Source organism: Vombatus ursinus, unplaced genomic scaffold (genome assembly GCF_900497805.2).
Source record: "Vombatus ursinus unplaced genomic scaffold, bare-nosed wombat genome assembly UNPS02014833.1, whole genome shotgun sequence".
In the NCBI taxonomy this organism is placed as follows: Eukaryota; Metazoa; Chordata; class Mammalia; order Diprotodontia; family Vombatidae; genus Vombatus; species Vombatus ursinus.
In genome coordinates, this window is record NW_020954611.1 from 980,226 (window position 1) to 1,002,786 (window position 22,561).

The following is a 22,561-nucleotide window of genomic DNA, read 5'->3' on the forward strand; positions in this document are numbered from 1 at the left end:
CTCAGGTCTCCTGAGTTTCAGACCACGGACTTAACCTTACTTTGTCCTTCCTTACTTCCCTTTGGAAAACCAGTTGCTTTAGGTTGTGTTTCACTTACTCTCACTTTACCCTTCCACTAGGCAGACTCCTAGGGAGGAGGCAGGAACTAGGCTTTTTGGGCTGCCTTCCCAAATAGTGACTGCTCAGTGACTGTCTGGAGCCAAGGACCACCTCATTGTTGTGCTAGTAGGACATTATGTTAGACCAGGTCTCTTATGACTCTTTCTTTGTTTTCTTCCAGATTTACAGAGTTTTTGGACCCATTCCAGAGAGTTATCCAGCCAGAAGAGATCTGGCTCTATAAAAATCCATTGGTACAATCAGACAATATACCAACACGCCTCATGTTTGTAAGTATTGGGTGATTTCATGGAACATTTGATAGCCCTCTAAATTCTAAATAAAAAAAATTATATTTATGTTTCTAATGTCTGTTAAAAAGACTTGGGAAAATTGGATAAGAATAAAAGCTTATCAGCTCCATTTAATTAAAACCATAGAATTCCAGAATTGGAAGGCATCTGACAGGTCATTCAATTCAAAATTGTGAGTGAGCTATTAGGGTAATGTAATAAATAGTAACTACTCAGTGCTTCAGGAGAAAAGACAGCATAGCAGAGTGCACAGTACATTGGCCTGGGACTCAGGAGACATTGAGTCTGGTACTATTTGTTGTTGACTGTCTATGAGACCTTGGGAGACTCACTCTACCCCATTCCCATGCCTGCCGCAGGTCATAGACTTTTTCTTTTTTCTTGGTTTGGACCTAAAATTTCATCAGTCCAGAGAGCTATTGTCATGCAAACTCCCATTACTGATGCAGCTCTGCAACTCTAGTTGGTGATTTATAGTCATCCAGGATTGCCTGAGGTACTGAGAAGTCAAGGGACTTGCCCCTGGTCACACAAGCATATGCCCAAGGGAGTTAAACCGTAATTTTGCTTAGACCTCTTATTTGTCCATTTATTTCTTTGTTTATTTATTCATTCATTTTTGGGGGAAGACCAGACCTGTGATTTCATTGGCATAGGGACCTCTTGGTAAGGAAATCCCCTTTACCAATCATTGGTACCTACTCTGCAATGTATAATCTCAGACAGTTGCTTAGGAAAGTGAGAGGTTAAATGACTGATTAGGGTCATGCACCAAGTAGGTGTCAGAGCCAGGTCTTTGATCCCGGTCCTTTTGATTCAGAGACCGACTCTCTATCCACTTAGCTGTGTTGGCTTTCAGCATCATTTGTTAACATTATTTGATGAATTGGATTCCGTTGGGCCTATAAGATTGTGTGGATCTGTAAAAACACAATCAATGAAGTGTATAAATTTCTAATACCTATAATACAAAAGTAAACATTATTTTTTAGCACAGGTCTTCCTTCTGTCAAGGACAGCTCTCTAGCCACTAAACCATGTTGCCTCTCAGGGGCTTGGGTTACTTATCTGTGAAATGAGAGGGTTAGCATATATGATTTCCAAAGTCTCTTCCCATTCTAGTGTTCCATGAGTCTGTGTATACTCAGTGACAGTGAATGTCGAATCTATTGTTAGATGTGTGTAAGGAAGGAAACTTGGTAGCCAATGAACTGATCTTATCTGTTGACCCTGTAAGAAGAGCCTGAAATTGTGGATGAAATCATAGCTAGTATAGATAAAAGCTCAATATCTCCAAAGTACAAAATTTAAATAGTGTGTGTGTCTTAATAACTAAAAGGTCTGGAATTTAAGAATACCTCAAAGGACATCAATAGAAGTGCCCCATCCTAAAGATGAGTAACTATAAATCATTCTTGATGTCCAGGACAAAAGCCTTCCCTTTGTGATTATACTTGGAGGAGGAGTGATGTCTTTAGGATTGTGTCCTCCGTCCTTTCTACAAAATTATTTATCAATTCTGGTTCTACCTTGGCAGTCATCACTGTTCCCATTCTCTACTTTAGGGCTAGATGGAAAAATACCAGAAGTAGATGTTGGGAGGTTTTATTTTTCCCCCTCTTTTCTTTTCTGTTAGCCTAATGTATATAGATTGTGTTTAATTTTCAAGGGGTTTAATTTTGAAGAGTGGAGGACTCAGTTCAAAATAACCCACTAATTTACACCTTGAATTCTGCCAGCTTTCCTAGGGTAGGTGAAATTTTGAGTTGAAAACAAACAAACAGAACTACTTGTTAGACATCACACAAAGACTATTTCTATTTATACAGTATTAAACCTTGTGCCACGAGCTGCCAAAGTGATTGAGCCAAATGCTTTAAATGCCTCTACGGAAGATAATTTCGAGTTTGAAAAAGAAAAACACAACAAAACATCTTTGGTTTTCCTGATGAGATCACTTTAATTAGTGATAATTGGAAGAATCTTTGTGTATGGAAACTCACTTCATGTAAGCATAAGACAATCACTTCAATTGATTTCTGATAATTACTTTTTATCCACAAAGAAAAGCCGAATTTCATAAATCTAAGGGGAAAAGATTGAGGACTCTGCTGTGGAGATAGTGTTTTCTTTTGTTGTGAATCCTGTGACTGGGCACCTTTTCATTTCAATATAACACATGTTATCTTGAAATCAAAACTTTCTATCATGTCTAATCAAATTAGTCTTATTTCTTTAATCAGACAAACCTTGTATTTGTCATTTATCTCTATTCCAGGTCTCTCAAGCTGTAAAACATAATTTGGGAATTAATTTTCATGCCAGATTGGTGGAAATTTGTTACAGAGTCCTGGATTTATTAACAATGGACTTTTTGAAGTCTAGAGACAAAAGCCATGAATATTCTAGCTTCAGACACAAATAAGATGGAGGCACATTTGCATGTTGGCAGCTAGTAGAGAGGAAGCACTGAAGAGGTTTTTCAATGTTGCATTTTTTTCAAGGGATAGAAGTGTATTCAACTTGGTTGTATCTGCAGCTTTTTTAGGGAAATAAGTTCAATCTCTATTTTGTTAATACTAGTTGATGAATTTCATTCAGTTGGGTCCACAAGATATAGTGTGTATTTATAAAAACACAATCAATGCAATGCATAAAATTTTATCTATAATATAAAAGTGAAAATTATTTTTCAGTGCATAAATTAAACCTGGTCTTCTGGGTGCTATTAATAGAGACAATATTAAAGATATTCTTTCTGCCTTTCATAGATCCTTTCTAATTGCCTAGATGTGTAGTAGTCACATGTATAATTAATAGGACATATTTTTAACAAATGTTTAATTCTCTCCAGGAGCTCCGAATATCTTTATGTAATACCTTAGAAAATGGCTATATCACCAACTAATTAAGAAAAAGATGGAAGTACATCAAAGCTAGAAGAAATGATAAAAATAAGAAGAGACCAAGTGTAATCTAAGACCTTTGAGCCAACTTATCACACAAACTTTTGAATCCACTCTATTGACACAAACTTTTGGTTCAAAGAAATGAGACATGGGCAAAAATAAAGAGAATTAACTCAATAACTATCTCTTAGTGAAGTGTAACCAATGCGAAACAGTTGCTGCAAGGAAAGACTGCAAGAGTCCATATGCTTCCTGAGACAACAAATGCTTGATTTCAGTGCCAGGTGGAGAGATACAGGCAGCTAAAGGTAACATTGGTTTAGGGGACAAGCATATTTGCAAAATATTATAGGATATATTATAGGATGATAGTTAATTATAAGTAACAATTATAATTAGTATAATATAGAGTATAATTATAAGATGTATAAATATGCAAAATATTGCCTACTAAAACAGTGACAAGCGGTGGAGGAGAAAATGAGCCTGCTGAGCATTTCTAGGAAGGAGAGCAACAAATAGAGGTGAAATGGAACAGATGTAAAAGTAGTTCCAAAGTCATATATTTTATCAGCATTTGGATTCCATCCACTCTATATCCCATGTAAGTGGCAACAGAATTTATGAAAATTACTTTGGGAAAAGCGTATAGACCTCACATCTTCTATACCAGAGGTAATACAATTTTCAAGTCCTTTGGGCATCAATTTGTAAGACCTTTTGGACATGAGGATTTCCAAAAGAATGGACAAGGGTATAAGTGCAGTTATTCCCAAAGAAAAGCAACTGAAAAGACCTCAGTAACTGCTAATCCAAATCCCAACATTCTTGTATCCATATAATCTTTATGACAATAGTTTATACACTGAGGGTGTCCCAGATGAAAGTATGTGAAGTCAGCAGGTAGGTTTGCATAGACAATTTTCTATGGTGAATTATATCTTCACAGTAACACAATTACCAGAAAAGTGTAGAAATGTCAATGTGTCTGGCATTTGTTGATTGCGAGAGACCATTTGGTTCACTATAATCAAATGCAGTTTTATTGGCTCCTTTCAAGCAAGGTAACTCCCATAAATATGTTAAAATCATGCATGATGCCAAGACCATGCAGATAACTTTATTATATGATCTGCTGAGTACCAACTTCAAGCAAGGCACCATAGAGGGAAACATATGCTCACCAAAGGTGATTCCCATTGCTATGGAGAGGGCAGAGGGAAAATGGATTGCATATTCATATAGTGGTTCTCCAGATGTTCTTGTTTATGGATGATAGTGTATTCATTAATATTGTATTCATTTCATCAATCCCCAGAAGGGATATCTAAATGAGATCCATGGTTACCCAAAAGAGCATGGCTTTGGCAAGTGTTGCCCTAGTGTCAGTAAAGATCCAGAGGAAGGCAGTCAGTGCACTGTTTGGCTCTTCCATGGAGAGCTTAAGGAAAAAGAGGGATTGCACAGGGTGAGAGGACATGGGTTGTGATCGACACTGGTAGAGGTTCTATATGTGCCCCAGATCACAAATACACTGAAAAGGAAGACCTAAGAAATGAATATATTGGCCTCTTATTTAAAATATTTCTATTGAAACATAAATGTCCTAAATAAAGCATATTTTGAGTGCAGTTTGAATTGACCCACATTTTTTTCCCTTCTTCTGCAAATTAGCATTTTGGCCATTTTAAAATTTGGAGTTCCTTTCCTCCCTTTCCCATTCCCCTTACCAATTACCTTCCCCTTTCCTTTTTCTTTCTTTCTTTTTGATAACTAGTTTTATTGGCCTGGTATTTCCCAGATGATACAATGGATAATTTCTCAACGATTGAGCATAGGTAACATGAATGATTTTACAACAGAATTATTCAACAGTAAAGTTATTTCATCAAAAGTTTATTAAGCACCTACTGAGCTGTCCTCTAGGAGGGTAATAGTAGATAAAAGACATATTCCCTGTCTACATGGAGCTTACAGTCTTGAAGGTGGGAGGGAAGGGAAAAGAGACATAGAGAGAACAGTGACTCCAAATAATAAATGATAAATAAGGTCATTATAGAAGTACAAAGTGCTGTGCTAGGTCTGGGGGGGTTGGTCTTTGTCAACAAGGGTATAGAAAGGATAGATTAGATAAAGCTTTACGGAGGAGACAGAACTTGAAATGTAAAAAATGGACAACAGTTCAGTAGGTGTTAGGGATGAGGACACATTTATGACATAGGCAGCAAAGGGAGCAGGGAGGCAGAACATAGGGTGTGTTGTGGGAAACAAAGTCCTTCAGTTTGGCCAAGCCCTAGAGTATGTGGAAGATTAGCCTGGAAAGCTAAGATGTTACCATATTGTGGATACCTTAAATGCAAGGCAGAGGAGTTTGATTTGTCAGCAACTGGGAGCCACTGAAGATTTTTGAGCAGAAGGGCAAAGAAGTAATCTCAAGGATCATTTGCTATTTCAGTGACGATTTCCACTGAATAAGAACACCTTTGTAAAAATGTGAAGAATCTGTGATTTGTTGGTATAGGGAACTCTTTGGCAATTCCCTATACCTATGCAGATCATAATCCTCAGTGATTATTAAATTGTGAGGGCTGTCTGAGGCACATAGAGGTTAAGTGACTTGTGCTGGCTCACATACCCACAAAGTGTCAAAGGCTAGATTGGAACCCAGGTCTTCCTTAATCTAAATGCAGTATTCAATCTACCCTACCTCACTGCAATGAAAAGTACGGTTTACTTTCATCATAAAAGAGGCTGCACTCTTTAGAAAGGCAACAGAGGATCAGAGGAAATTTTTGACACATACATTGTACATCCCTCCCTTTGTCAAGAAAGAGCGAGGATACCTTTCTTTTCTCATTCATATTCACAAAACCTCAATTGACATTTTCCATGCTATTCCCAAGCTGTCAGTAGCCTTTATGGAAGATAGGTCTTTTATTTAAAAGGGGTCATAATTCTTATCTGAGAGTGCAAGATATATCAGAAAGTCTCCAGTACCTCCATTAAAATTATGCCCTTTTTCATGATTCCTTTAGTATTAGCCTGTTTGGTAGGATGTCTACCTCTGTGATTTCCTTTGTATGAAATCAACAAGCCCATCTATATTTCCAGATATCTCTAAGAATAAAATTTCTTTATTCTTCCATATTTTTTAACTAAAAAAAAATCAAGATGTCTTCTGGCTACTCTTTTATTGCAAGTCAGAAGATATATTATTAGTGACCTAACCAGAAGATATATTATCGAATAATACCATTATTATTGCTAATAATAATAATAGCTAGCATTTATGTGTTACTCTTTGTGCTGCTCTTTACATATATTTGCTCATTTGATCCTCACAAGAACCTAATGAAGTATTTGGTATCATTATCCTGATTTATAGATGAAGAAACTGAGTCTGAGAGGTTATTTGCCCAGGGTCATGTTTTTAGTATCTGATTCTGGTTTCATACTCAGGTATTCCCAACTGTTAAGTTCAACACTCTATCCACTGTTACACATAGTGGCCTATTATCACTCTGATTAAAATTTAGAAATAATATTTTATACTTAGGGCTTAAGGTACTTTCTAAGAAGACAAATATGAAATTAATTTGTTTAAAAATTGAGGAAATATTGGCAAAAGAATATTATGATAGAAAATTTAATTTTAATACTCAAGATTCATAGAATGTTAGAGCTGGAGGGGACCTGGGAGAGATCACTTAGACTCTTAAAAAGTCAAAGCTATTTTACTTTTCTTTGTGATATGATATAATTACTTGCCAGAAGCAGAGAATATTCCTGAGGTGCATTCTACAAATGCAAAAGTGATTTTCATACACCCTTTACAACACGCCTTTTGATTGAATACTTAAAATCAGCCAAGAATTCTTAATGGTCCCATTTGTCATTCTCCCCAGGGGAAAGTTCACCCCTGCTTAGCATTTATACATAATTCGCAACTGCAACAAATAATAACAATAAATTCTGCACATAGGGACTCATTTCCCTTTTACTCCCTTTTACCTTCTTTACCCTATAATACCACTGAATGCCAGGGTATTTCCAAAACAGTCCAGATGGTAGAATACAGCAAATCAGTTTCCTGGAGGAATGGCCAACTTTCTACTTATAGAAAATGTCTCAAAACTTCTACCGCCACTACCTTCACTTGTTTAGTCAATGAACTCTTAGAGTCAGGTTCAATTGCTTACACAGATCATGAACAAATCAGATTTGTTAATTAGTAAGGAAGCTGTTTACACCTGTGGCCTTCTCATCTGGACTCCGTGGTATCCCTGGGCCCTCATTCATAACCAAGAGCAAAAGTTGCCTAGAGCTTATATTTTTCTACTCTTATTTACCCAATGACAAGGCACAACTACACCATTACAATGTCCCCAGAGGATCTGAAGAGAATAGATAACAATTTTTCTCAGGAAAAGAATGAAGTGACCAGATACCACTTAAAATAGAATGAAATCATGCAATGCAAAGCACAGAATAATTAAAATGTAGAATCAGAATGTAATTAATGTATCTCTTACTATGATGAGAGGCAACAGCATATAATGAAGATAGAGGGCCAACACTGGAGTCAGAACACCTAGAATCAATTCCTGCCTCTGATACATATTAGCTGTATGGGCATCAATGCCTCCAGACAGCTCTCTATGACCCAGGTTCTTACATTTATTGTGTGTGTCATGGACACAGCCTACATGTAATAATAATATTAAATTACATCTTGCCATGTGACTGAGGTTAGTTTCCCATTTAATTGCTATTCGGTGCACTAGTATGGTAATTTATTAAGCAGTCATGAAAGGATTAATGAGAGTCAGTCAACTAGCATTTTTTAAAAGCACCTACTGTGTGCCTGCCATCTTATTAAATACTAGGGATAGAAAGGAAAGTAAAAGATAGTCACTGCTCTCAAAGACCTCACAGTCTAATGTATCATGCAAGCAACTATGTATAAATAAGATATATACAGGCTAGATTGAAGATTGTCTCAGGGGGAAGTTACTAATAACAGTTAGGGGGCCAGGGAAAGGATTTTTACAGAAGATGCAACATACTTAAGATTTTAAGGAATCCAAGGAAGCTAGGAAGTGGAGATGAGGCAGAGCATCAGGCATAGGAGACAGCCAGTGAAAAGGCCTGAAGTTAGGAGATGGAATTGTCTTGTATGAGGAAAACCAATGAATCCAGGGTCACTGTATCACAGAGTTTGTGAAGGGGAGGAAGGTGTAAGAAAGCTGAAAAATAGTAAAGGTTCAGGTTATGAAAGGCTTTAAAAGTCAAGCAGAGTCTGGGATTAGCTTCGGGGCATTAAAAATACAAAGACTAAACTAATCTCTACTCTTTAGGAGCTGACATTCTTGTGGGAAGAGATAAGAAATGCCTGTATAAATACTGGAAAAAAAATGAATACAAGGGAGTCAAGGAGTGAGGCTACTAATGGCTGAGGGGATCAGGAAAGGCTTCATGTAGAAGATGATGCTTAGCTGAGCCTTGAAGGAGAAGAGGCAGAGGTGAAGAGGAAGTGCAGGAACACCAAGATCTGGCAAATGATTGGAGATGTGATGTGGCCTGGAGAAACGTAATGAGTCAAGGAAAATGCCAAGGTTGTGAACTTGGGAGAAAGAAATAATGGTGGTACCTTAAAAAGAAATAGGATATTTCAGCAGAGGATGTGTATGGGAGGGCAAGATGACGAATTCTGTTTTGGAAATACTGAGTTTAATATATCTCTGGGACATCCACTTTGAAATGTGTAGTGGGGGCCAACTAGGTGGCTCAGTGGATAGAGCCCTGGAGTCAGGAGGACCTCAGATCAAATCTGGCCTCAGACACTTGACTCTTACTAGCTGTGTGACCCTGGGCATGTCACTCAACCCCATTGCTTGGTTAAAAAAAAAAGAAAAAGAAAAGAAATGTTTAGTAGGTAGCTGGTGATGTCATTCATTCAGCCAACTTGCATATATTAAGTGTCTGTCATGTGTCAGGCACTCTGAAATAGGACTAAAGCTCAAGTCAGAGACGAGGGCTGTATGTGTAGATTGTTGGTTGTCTGAATAGAGAGTAGATGGGTGTAGAGAAAGAAGGAAATCCAGGACAGAGCTTTGGGGAACACTCACAGACTAGGATAGAGTTATAGATGATGACATAGGAAAGGTGACAGAGAGAAAGCATCTGATAGGAGGAGAACAGTGAATAGTGTTTCAAAACCCCAAAGAGGCAAGGCACAGGAAGCTAGGTGGTCATCAGTGTTAAATACAGAAGAGATCTCAAGAAGGATAAAGATCTGGAAAAGACGACCAGAGCTGGCAATCAAAAGATCATTAAAAAACTTTGGAAAGAACAATTTCAATTGAGTAATGAAGGCGAGAGCTAGTTTTAAAACCAAGTGAAAGACACAGTTCCTGTAGAGATGAGTGGCTAGCTTGTTTTTCCACCTTAGTGTGAAAACTTATCTCACAGAATTTCATAGAATTTGAGAGCTGGAAGGAACTTCCATGGTTCCCTAATCCTATCCCTATGTGGAAGGCATCTCCAGCATGAAAGAATGGACAGGTGGTTGTCTACCCTCCATTAGAAGACTTCCAAGGAGAGAGAACTCATTGCCTCTGGAATCAGCATGTTCCACTTTGGGCTGGTTCTCATTATTAGGGAGTTTTCCCTAGCATCTCTTTGTAACTTTGAACCATTGCTCCTGATTCTTCTCCCAGGTCCAAATAGAACATGTATAATGCCTCCTCCACACGAAAGTCCTTCAAATACTTGAAGACAGTTATCATGTCTTACCTCTAGTTTTCTCCAGGCTAGGCAGGCCCTCATTTTTCAGTTGACCCTTATATGGCATGGACTTGAGACCTTTCATCATCTTAATTTCCTGGCTCTGGATTCTCTCTGGAGTCCTTAATGTCATTCTTAAACTGTGGCATGCAGAACTGAACATGGTACATCAGTTGAGGTCTGATGAGGGCAGAGTTCAGTGGGAATGCCACCTCTCTATTCCTGGAAATGATGCCTCTCTTTTGCAGCCCAAGTTTGTGTTAGCTCTTTTGGCCAAAATATTACACTGCAGGCTCATATTGACCATGCTGTCCATTAAAACCACTAGATTATTTTTCAAAACAACTGATGTCTAACCACACCTTTCCCATCTTCTATTTGTGAAGTTGATTTGTGTTTGTGTCTGTGTTTGTGAGTATAAGAATTTTTACATTTATCTCCATTGAGTTTTATCTTCTTAGATGGAACTCAAATTTTCAAAGGGATTGAAGCCAGGCTCACTGGCTTATAGTTTGCAAACTTTTTTTCTCTTTCATTTTTTTTTAAATTGGGACATTATTGTCTCTTCTCTAGTCTTTTGGCATTTCTCCCATTTCCCATGACCTTTCAAATGTCATTGAAAAAGTTGTCAATATCTGAGGATATAATTCATTTGGGCTGGGTGACTTAAATTCATAAATGACAAATAGGTGCTCTCTTACTATCTTCTTGCTTATCTTGGGTATTCACTCCCCAGAAGTCATATTTATCATGCCATTTCCAATGCCAAGGTCATTCTCCTTGAAAGAAAAAGCAGAAACAAAATAAGGATTGAGTAGCTCTGCCTTCTATTTATTGATAAAGATCATTGTCTTTTCGTTCCTCCCAAGCAAATGTCCTCCTCCTCCTTTGATCCTCCTTTTCCCCAATACAACTTTAAAAAAATTCCGCCTTTCCTTGGCTTTAAATACTTTTCCATCCTCAGTTCCTTCTGACTTTTAAAAATCCAGACAATGTTTTTACAAGACCATGACACACTGTTTTCCTCCAATGGTTCCTGTCATTTTCATCTCAGTGACCAATTCCTCCCTATTAGTGAGAATCAGAAGCAAAATAGACTTTCTCCACATTGTCCTCATTTTATAGGATGGAATTATCACCCGGGTAAGTCAAGGAGTTGCTAATTACTCTGCTTTTGGCAGAGAAAGAATCACAGCTGATGTCTAGATAACCAAAGTTGCCCATCATTAATCTATTAGGTCCCTATGCCATGCTTGTAATTTATCTCTTAAACCTCTCATCTATTTCCTATTAATGCTCCTGTGATCTGGAGTATATATTCCAATAACAAAATCACTTTCTTTTCTCTTTTTGCCCAAATATTTTCTGTCATGGTACTGTCTCTGGTTCCTGGCTTTCTTCCCATGAATATACTTTCTTAATATACAGTGCTCTCTTTCTCACCTGCATTTACTTATGCTTTTTCTTTTGAATGCTCTATACCCATCCAGAACCACAGTCTAGTTATAGGTTTCATTTCACCAAATCTCAGAAGGTACCTATGAGGTCAAATTTGCCTCTTTGCTTTAGGCCTTTTTGTTTCTCTTGTTTATTACCTAAACCTTCATCATTTCCTATATAGGCATGAGGCTAGAGGGTTTTTGTTTGTTTTTCCTATATTGGCTTCTTCCCTGGATTTTGTTTCATATGAGTTTTTGGGTGTCTCAACTGTTTTTCTTCTCCCTTCTTTGTAGCTTTTCTATACGGTATCTAATTGAGAAATGGACACCCACATACATACACCAGCCCTGGAGTCAGGAGGACCTGAGTTCCAATCTAGCCTCAGACACTTACTAGCTGTGTGACCCTGGGCAAGTTATTTAACCCTATTTGCTTCAGTTTCCTCATCTGTAAACGAGTCTACTACCTTTGCCAAGAAAACCCCAAATGGGGTCGTGGAGAGTCAGACACAACTGAAATGACTCAACAACAACAGAACAAATTCTTTTCTATTCTCCATCCTTTTTAGCTTGAAACCTACTTGATTAAACTAATTAGACCTCAGAAAATATATTCTTGCCATAATTATTAGGCACTCTTGCCAGAAGTCTGTCATCTCCATATTTTAAGTCATGGCTCAGAAATCCAAATTCACTTCTTAGATGTAACCTTTACTGGAGAATAACGGGGAGTTGAATGGGTAACCAATTGGCCTGTGACACGTGATACTAACCAATTCATCAGACAGCAGGTATTTCTCATTTTATACCAAATAACCAAAAAACCTTCCATTTCCATTAGCAAGCTTGATATTAATGAAGGGAAAACTGAGGCACATGATAGTTTACATGATCTTTTCATGTATTGCTGCTATGATGGCAATAGAGTTTATTGTATACTTTTAGACCCCTATTGTAAGCATCAGTCACTTATTTCTCTCTCTCTCACACATACACACACACACACACACACATACACACACATTACCTATCCCATTAAGAGTTTTTCTCTCTGTTATTTTAATTCCCACATTCTATCCCTACATATATTTATCATTGCTATCCTCATCCTAATTTTTAGGAAAAAAATTGTTCCCCCTCCAAAGGATTTTCTCTTTCTCCCTACCTCTTGTTGGACTCAACAATCTGTAGCAATAATCCAGAATTTTCCGTGACTTGCTTAAAACAATTGAAGAGGTATGCATGATAATCAATTAAAGCAGTTTGTTGAAATTAAATGGAAGAATTAATCACTACTCATATCCATTTAACTACTTTTCTGAGTACCAGCCCCATCACCCCATTGAATGACTTAATGGGAACTACCAAAGTTTACCACTTCTCTTCCCTTCCCCCCCTTCCCTTTAGCTTTTACACCTATTATTTTAATGGTAAAATACTTGCTAAAAATAGACTTATGCAAATGAATCTATCATTTGTCATTCTTACATGAAATTGATACATGAGGAAATAGCTGGATCATGTTGAGAAAGAAGTATGAGGTTGTACAAGTGACACTGAAAGAAAGGAGAAGAGAAAGAATCCTTCTAAGTAGATATTTACATCATTGGCACATATGGCATATTGTTCAGTGTTTCAATGAATTCCTCTGCCGGCAAAGCTGAAGGGCAAGGGTACAAGATGGGTGGGAGCCTGGAGGCTTTTTTGAGTTAGATGATGCTTCCAGCCAAGTTCAAGGGGTTTCAGTGTGTCACTGTTTATGCTAAAAATGGACTGGGAAGCAGGAGTTTAATGGCAACAAGAGAAGGCAGGGGTTTAAATCTGTGTAGCACGTCAAATATTTATTGAATGCCTCCAGTGGGCAGATGCTGAAGACACACAGAAGAATGAGATGTGATTCCCTACTTGTGAGTTAGTAGGGACAATGATGTAGTGTACAAATAGCAAAAATACTGGCAGCAATAAGCAACTAACATGTATATGATATTGTAAGGTTTATAAAGGTCTTTTTTTCCTCCTCAAATGACCATGTATTTCCTCATTTCAGAGCATATTTTTTCCTCCCACTAGAATGGAAGCTACTTGAGGGAAGGCACCATTTCCTTTTTATTTTATATCCCCATCATCTTGCAAAGTGCTGTGTACTTAATAAATGTTTATTAAAATTTCTTCAACTTTTTCCATAACAACACTATGAAGGAAGACATTTATTAATCCTCTCCTATATGCCAAGCACTGTGCTAGGCACTTTACAAATATTACTTCTTTTGATCCTCACAACAACCCTGGGAGATAGATGTTATTACTATCCTCATTTTACAGATTAGGCATCTGAGACAGGCAGAGGGTAAGTGACTTTCCCAGGGGTCACTTGCCCAGGTGTAAGCATCTGAGACCAGGTTTGAACTCAAATTTTCCTGATTCCAGGGCAGAATTATACCTATTGTACTACCTAACTACCTCTGAGGTAGATAATGTAAATGCTGTCATCTTAATATTACAGATAAAGAAACTGAGGCTTAGAAAGCTTCCATTCAAGGTTACATGAGTTGGTCCTGGTCATACAGTAGTGTAAGAAACCCAGAATAGAATAGAAACCCAGAAGCCTGCATACAGGTCCTGTACTCATAGAACAGTGGAATGAGCTGAGTCTGGAGTTCGAGGACCCATGTTGAACCTGGCTCTGATACTTGCTACCTGTGTGACCTTGGTCAAGTCATATACCTTCAGTTGTATTGTCTGCAACATAAGAAGCAAGATCTTTTCTAAGGTCTCTCCTAGCTCTAAATTTATGATTCTATTGTTCATGATAAGGTCAAGTGATGAGACCCCGGTAAATTATATCTTCAGTTACTCAGAGAACTGGCAGATATGGTTGTTAAGCCAGGATCAACAATCCTTGAAAGACTGAAGAACTGGAGAAGTAGTACAGACTTGCAATTCAGAATGTCTCATGTTGTCTTGGCTTTCAGAAATGGGAAAAGAATGGATTATATAAACTCTAGGTCATTGAGCTGGAGTTGAATTCTTGGCAAAATTTTCATGCATATTATTAAAGGGATCACATGTGAACACCTAGAATGGGAATCAGCGATTACAAAGAACTAACATCTCTCCACAGAGAACAGGCCATAGAAGACTGGTTTAAGTTATTAACTATGATAGCTAGCATTTATAAAATGCTTGAAGGTTTTGAAAGTACTTTATATATGTTATCTTGTTTCATCCTCACAACAACCCTAAGAAGCGGGTACTACTTTATCCTCATTTTACTGACCAGAAAACTGATAAGCAAACGGGTCAGCTAGGTGATTCGGTAGATAGAATGTTGGATCTGGAGTCAGGAAGACTCATCCTCCTGAGTTCAAATATGGCCTCAGACACTTACCGGATATGTGACTCTGGGCAAGTTACTTATTTGCCTCAGTTTCCTCATCTGTGAAATGATCTGGAGAAGGAAATGGCAAACCACTTTAGTATCTTTGTCAAGAAAATGGGGTCACAAAGAGTCAGTCATGACTGAATAATGACTAAAAACTGAATAATTCCTTTGTTCATGGAACTTAACCTGTTCCTCCACTCCCTATGCTACAAACGTCTAGATCGATTGGTGTTGTCTGCAGGGATGTGGCCTTTCATCACCATAATGGGGTGGCTGTTTGTCAAAATTGCTTGAATTGTTTTCATAAACTCAAAAGATTTCTAAAGCTTGTATATAGGGCAAGCAAGCCTTCATTGCTACACTTGAACATATGCCCTATGGTCCTCTGATTTTCATATTTTGTAGGGCATGTTGTACTAAGAGGTACCTGTCCCTCATGGCTCTTGGTCAGTGGGAGAGTCACCTCAAACATTCATTGTGTTAATGTTTAATTAAATGGAACATAATTAGTATGTCTTAAGTGGTGTCCATTTCCCTCTTCACTAATTTCACCTTTGTGTCTCATTGAGGGGACTGCCCCCTACTTGTTTTGCATCACACATGGAGAACCACCCTCCATTCAGTTAGATTTTAACAATAATCCAAAGAAAGACTGGGATCTTCCTGTGGATCTAAGGGGGAATGAGAAAGTTGATTCATTGAGGACCCCTACTCTATTCCAATCGGTATTAATCAATTTGATATGATAGGGATTGTATTATAAGTTCTGTATATTTGGCCCCAGAGCTGTGAACCACAGATGGTAACATCACTCGCATAATCATAGGAAGCTAGCTAGCGGCCTTCCACCTTTGTTTTTCCTTGTCATGGTGACCAAGCCCAGTGTGATAGAGGTGACTCAAATACATGGAAAGTTCCCCAATTATTTTTGTACCTCTGGACCATTTACTTTTGTCCCACATGAGCAGGTGTCCATCTTATGACCACCTAGTCAGTGGAGATATCCCTTACTTCACCTAATTTGTGACCCTTAGCTTATTTTAACCTATGCATCATACGTCAACCAATGGAATTATTCTGTATTTGGTATAGCTGTTCTTGAATGTTTAGATATCTAGCCCTATAAAATAGGGCTCTGGAAGGAGGGGGAATCTCAGATCATGAGGAAGATCCAAGGTCCACTTGATTAGAGGGGACCATGGACCCTTTAATAAAGTATCTTTGATTCAGAACTCTGCTTCAGCATCTCTTATTGCAGGTTGAATAATTTCTATTCCCTCATTACACAAGTTGTGAATTGCCAGGGGTCATACAGGTAGTAAATATCAGAGGCCAGATATGAACTAAAGTTTTCCTAACTCTGGGTCCAGAACACCTAGCTCTTTAGTTATTTGGTAGGATAGTTTACCTAGGTTTTAGCAGAGCAATTGACAAACTCTATCATGCTGTTCTCATAGAAGACTGGTAAGATGTTGCTAGACAGCAGGGATAGTGGATTCAGAGCAGGTTGAATGACTGGACCCAAGCTAGCCATTAATGGGTTTTCTTTCATCTTCAAAGATTTCCAATAGAGTGCCCTAAGAAGTAGAGTGACCAGTGTATCTCTGATTGGATATGAGAAATGAAGAAAAGGCAGAGTAAAGGATGACTTTAAATTTGCAATCTAGATGGCTGTAAGGATAAGAAAAAAGGAAGGAAAAAAATCTGGCGGATTTCAGGGAAGAGATGATATGTTTTGTTTTGTACATGTTGAGTTTGAGATACATATGAGACATAAATAGGTGGAAATGTCCAACAGAAATTGGAATAGAACTTAGGAAAGAGAGATAGGAAGTTTCAGTAGGTATCTTTGGGAAAATATAGCTTGTAACTTCTGTGATAATTGAACCCATGAGAGCTGGAGAAATTCCTAAGGTAGAGAATGTTGAGAAAGAAGAGGGCTTAGGACAGATCTGTACGATACAACCACATACAAGAAATAAGATGTAAATGATGATGCAGTTAAGAAGACTGGAAAGGAATGGTCAGACAGGTAGAATGAGAGACAAGGAAGAGCCATTTCATAAACATTTCCAGAAAGAGGTCATGATCAAGGAAATAAATGAGAGAAGTTACAGATAATTCTGAGATTTCAAGCCTGAGTGACTAGGGAAATGGTGGATACCATTAACAGAATTAAAGATATGAGGAGAAGGAACAGCTTTGGGATAGATAATGGTTAGTTTATGAGCTGATAAGGTGATAAAGGGCCAACTATGTGGAGTTACCCAATGAACAGCAGGAAATGTGAGTTTAATATGGAGATTAAGACTACCTCTGTGGATTTAACAGTCATGTGTATAGAGACAATAGTTGAAGTCTTAGAAGCAGATGATGTCATTCATCATAGGGAAAGGTATACACTACACATAGTAGTTGGCTAATACCTTCTTACTGAATGAATAAATAAATACATATCAAAGAGAGAATAGAAGGCTTCTAGAAAAAAAAAATAGATGCAGGGCAGCTAGGTGGCACAGTTGATAGAGCACCAGCCCTGGATTCAGGAAGGACCTGAGTTCAAATCCGGCCTCAGACACATAACACTTACTAGCTGTGTGACCCTGGGCAAGTCACTTAACCCCATTGTCTAGCCAAAAACAAAAAAAAAGAAAAAAGAAAAAAAATAGATGGGCAGGTAGGTGGTGCAGTGGAGAGATGACTGTGCTTGGATTCAGGAAGGCTCATCTTGGCCTAAGACACTTGTTGACTGTGTGACCCTGGGTAAATCACTTAACCCTGTTTGCCTCAGTTCTTCATCTGTAAAATGAGTTGGAGAAGAAAACGGCAGATCACTCCAGTGTCTTTGCCAAGAAAAACCCAAATGGAATCACAAAGAATCAGACATGACTGAAAGGATCAAACAACAACAACAACAAAAAATCGGCCAATTATTCACAGAAATCTCATTTCCACAAAACCTTACTCTGATGACTTATCATTACATCAAAGTTCCTCAAGGCTTTTCCAGTAGACCACAAACTCAAAACTTCAAGTATGTGCCTAGCAATGGATCCTGTGTCTGAAGTCCAGGAACAAGCCTGGTGAAGTTCATAAACATTATCACCAAAAGTTTGAATGCAAAATGATGAGTTTTGGAGGCAGAAAAACTCATAAATTCGACCCAACAGTAACTTTTATTAAGTGGTTACTCCATGCAAAGCACTTTGCTATTTCCATAGATACAAGCATAAAACAAAAACAAAAATCCCAAACCAGTTCCTGTCCTCAAGGAGACTACTTGAATTCTACTAGGGGTGGGGGGTGGGAGGGGATGAGCTTGTATTTAAATATTCAAATACAAGATCTACACAGATAACAACAACATTTACATAATGCCTTAAAGTTTGCAAAACACTTTACAAATATTATCTCATTTGATCTTCACAACAACCCTGGGAAGGAAGTTCTATTGTCATCTCCATTTTTTTGTTGTTGTTGTTGTGAGGCAATTAGGGTTAAGTGACTCACCCAGAATCACATAGCTAGTAAATGTTTTGAACTCAGGTCCTCCTGACTCCAGGGCTGGTGCTCTATTCACTGCACCATCTAGCTACACCTTTTATCCCCATTTTTAAAGATGGGGAAACTAGGGAAAACAGAAGTTAAATACCTTGTCCAGGGTCATACAACTAGTAGTTGTCTCTGGCAGGATTTGAATTCAGGTCTTCCTGACTCACCTTAAATTTTAGGAAATAGAGAGCACTAACTACTGATGAAGAAAAACCATCTATTAAAGGGAAGAAGGGTTGTCATTTGCTTCTACCATAACTTAAAAGGACCTTCAAAACTAGCAGTAAATGAGCTGCTTAGTTTTATGTGAGAGTTCTTATATCTGCATATCTACCTTGACCAGATATATAATCCCGATCTATTATTGGCATGAATTTGTATTTTTATTGGGGCATTCCATGATGAGGGCAGAGGGAGGAGGTTGGCATTTGATTGGTAGATTGCTCCTGAAGATGGTTCCCCACACCTTGACCAATCCACAAAGGAAAGGGCTTTTGTGCTAGTCTTTTCCTGGGGCTATTTCAGAGCAGTCTCTAATTTATCAATTGGGTTTGCTTTATGATATCTGGGATTCTACCTTTCTCTCCTAAATTATCTTATCTTTATGTTGTATATATGTTATGTCTATTTATATGTGCTTATTACCCCTACAAAATGAAAGTACCTTGAGGGAAAGAACTGTTTGATTCTCTTTGGATTCCCAGCACTTAAGAAACACCCAGCCCATAGTAGGCCAGTGATGAATGCTTATTCATTAACTGATCTTTTTGCCTTTGTGACTGAATTAAAATCCACTTTATCATTGGTGCCACTACAGGAACTTGTAGCAACCCCTAATGTTTGGGGATGATTAACTGGGACCATACAGAGTTTTACCAGTGGAATGGAATGTGACTATTGGCTTATAGTGAATCAGGCATCACAGAATCACATAGTTTAAGAGAACCATTCACAAATTACTCTATACACCTGGGTGATCATAAGCCTTTTCAAAAGCCAACAACTCCAATTTGTGGATAGATAATGAGTCTCACTCTCAGTCAGTCCTCCACTGGCAAATACAGCTTCTGGAGGTCATCACTCTCCTGCTTTAAGACTGTTCCAAAGTCTTCCAGGCTAGCAGTTAACAAAATTTTTGGTCTCAGGACCCTTTTAAATCTTAAAAACTATTGAGGATCCCTAGAAACTTTTGTTTGTGAGAGTTATATCTATCAATGTTTTCTGTACTAATTTAATTGGATAATTAAAAAATATTTATTCATTTAAAATATCAATAAAAACTGCTACATTTTAATATAAATAATACATCTTATCAAAATTATTGTATTTTCCCAAACAAGAAATTCAACAAGAAGAAAGGCTATTTTAAATATTTTTAGGAAATGCTTTAGTGTCTGGCTTTATAAAAGATAGGTAAATTCTCTTACCTGCTCTAGCATTCAGTCTATTGTGATGTGTTGTTTTGGTTGAAGTATATTGAAAAAAATTTGACCTTACACGGATATGAAGCTAGAAAAAGGAGGAATATCTTAACAGACAAATAATGTTTTACTATTATCAAGTATTTAATTTATTTATTTTTAGTATTGTTTAGTGTTATTAAGAGAATAGTTTTGACCTTGTGGACTCTCTGAAAGGCTATAGAGGACTACTGGACCATACTTTGATTACCACTGCTCTTATCTTTGGTTGGTGGGTAAAGTGAAAGACATGCTTTGCCCAACAAAAGTTACGTATGACTGTGTGTGTGGGGGGGGGCAGGGCAAAGGGAAAAAGGAAAGGGGGGGATGGGGGAAAGGGGAGAGAGAGGGGGGACAGGGAGAGGGGAGTACCTAACTATGTCCTTAAAGACTTCCTCACATTTTTCCCCCAGCCATTTTCAAAACATGAAAATCACTTCTGCATTGTTTACACTGATGATCCCTGCTGAGGTACAATGTGGGCTACTTATTTGGAAGAGGAAATGCAGCTTTGATACTTATCAAATGGCAGCTTCTGAGCATTTGTTGCCATCCACCGTATTTCCTCTCCAAGTAGTTAGTTTGTTTCACCAACCACTATTTCCAGCCCTAGAAATCCTTGGGGAACGGATTCATTGGTAGGATAGATGTAGGTTATCTTTTCTTTATGTCCCTCTCCCCTGGGACTACCCAATGCATAGGCCCCACATAGAAAACCACTGACTACCCAGTAGACAGTCCACGACATCCTTGAACTTGTGGCAAAGCACAGTGATGAATCCTAGTTCTTTTATTCAAAATCTGAAAGTCCACATCTTGCCCTGTTTTTTTTGTATTTTCTTTCCTGCCACCACTATTGATAAGGCACACAGATGATATCATTAACCAACAGCTCCTCCATTTGATTACTGATGATCTCTGTCTCTAAGAGAATTATTTTCCAAGATTGCTTTTGAAAAGATTAGGAGTTGTCAAGGTGAATTGTGGACATATCCCATATCCCACTTTTATAGTGGGAACACACTGGTCCTTGCCCTGCTTTTCCTACTCAGATGATTCTTCTATTCTTCAGATACTAGACTGCCCAGAGTTGAACTTCTCTTGATTTACTTGATCGGTTAAAGAGTTCAGTGTTTCTTTGATGCTCTTTGCCCTCATTGCCCCCAACCCCTGTCTTCCTTCTATGGGCTTCTGTGTGAGAGGCATCAATTGCAAGGTGTTTGGGCACTAAAACTCCATTTTACTGCTTTTAGTTCTGGTAGAATACTGCAGACTGGACCTGGTTCAAAAAATGGTAACATTCCAGAAATATCTGCCACATCTGGACATACCAGTGTGATGATGTTCATTTTCTCACTGACACCTATAACTTCCTCAGGGAGCTAGAGACCCTACAGATGTAACTCACTTTCCGTTCACTCTGGAATTCCCTTGGATTACTGTAATTTTATCAGAGATTGTGATTGCCTTTTCTTCTTTTTTGGTTCAGTTGACACACAATAAACTCTACTTCAACCCCTCTTTTAATTCTATGTGAATCTTTTAGTGCATTTCATATACTGTATGTAGAAAATGATTGGGTTTTGCTTTCTAATTTGTTCTGCCACTCTCTGCTGACTTATGGATGAGTTCATTCTATTTATTTTCATGGTTATGATTATTGTTTTTACTTCTATAAAATCCTGCTATGATATTTCTTTTAAAATACAAATTTTTAAAAAGTCAGCAGTAGCTATCTGGAATTTGTATCACATGAAACAATACAGTCTCAGTCTTCTTTCTGGGTCTTGTCCCTGCCCCCTTTTTTCCTTAATAAATCAGTCCTCCAGCTGTAGTTTCTCTCCCTTCTGGTAATCTCTTCCCCAGATCTATCTCCTGACTCAGATGCTCTTTTTCTTCTCCCTCCCAATCCCTTTCCTACTTTATTCTACTTATCCTATTATAATCTATCTATCTATCTATCTATCTATCTATCTATCTATCTAGTCTATCTTTTTACATTTATTTGCCCACCTCCCTACCCCATCTGCTTTTTAAAAATGATCTTTACCTTTAACTCTTCCAATTTTAAAAATTAAATTTAAAAATTAAAAAAAAATCTTCCCTTTCTCTCATCTTACAGAGTGTTTCCTTTTAAATACTCAAGTCCAAATCTTGTCTCTCTCTGTTTCCTTAATGACCCTTAGACAAAATAAGACTTTTAAGAGTCAATACTTCTATCTAGTCTTTTGTGTATATAATCACATGGGAGGAGGTAGAGAGGCTCAATTCTAAAGTAGAAAGACAATCCCAGCCCCAATATACTAAAAAAAGAGAGAGAAATGAACTGATTGATTATGACTATGACATAAAATCTACTGCTAAGATGGTGCAGTGGATAGATCACTGGACCTGGATTCAGGAAGATCTGAGTTCAAATAGTTCAAACATAGTCTCAGACACTGTGACCTTGGGTAAGTCACTTAACCCTGTTTGCCTCAATTTCCTCATCTGTAAAAATGATCTGGAGAAGGAAATAGCAAACCACTCCAGTATCTTTGCCAAGAAAATTCCAGATGGCGTCATGAAGAGTCAGATACATCTGAAAATAACTGAACAACAACAAAATGACATAAAATG

General features: G+C 37.9%; 1 protein-coding gene across 1 annotated transcript in view; it reads left to right on the forward strand.

The window, feature by feature from the left end:
- The first annotated feature begins 255 nt into the window (after positions 1–255).
- PLPP4 (phospholipid phosphatase 4) overlaps positions 256–22,561 on the forward strand; it is a 122,133-nt gene continuing 99,827 nt past the window's right edge. The window contains exon 1 of the mRNA XM_027839811.1: positions 256–390. Within this exon, the coding sequence (XP_027695612.1) occupies positions 256–390 (135 nt within the window). The remainder of the gene's footprint in view (positions 391–22,561) is intronic.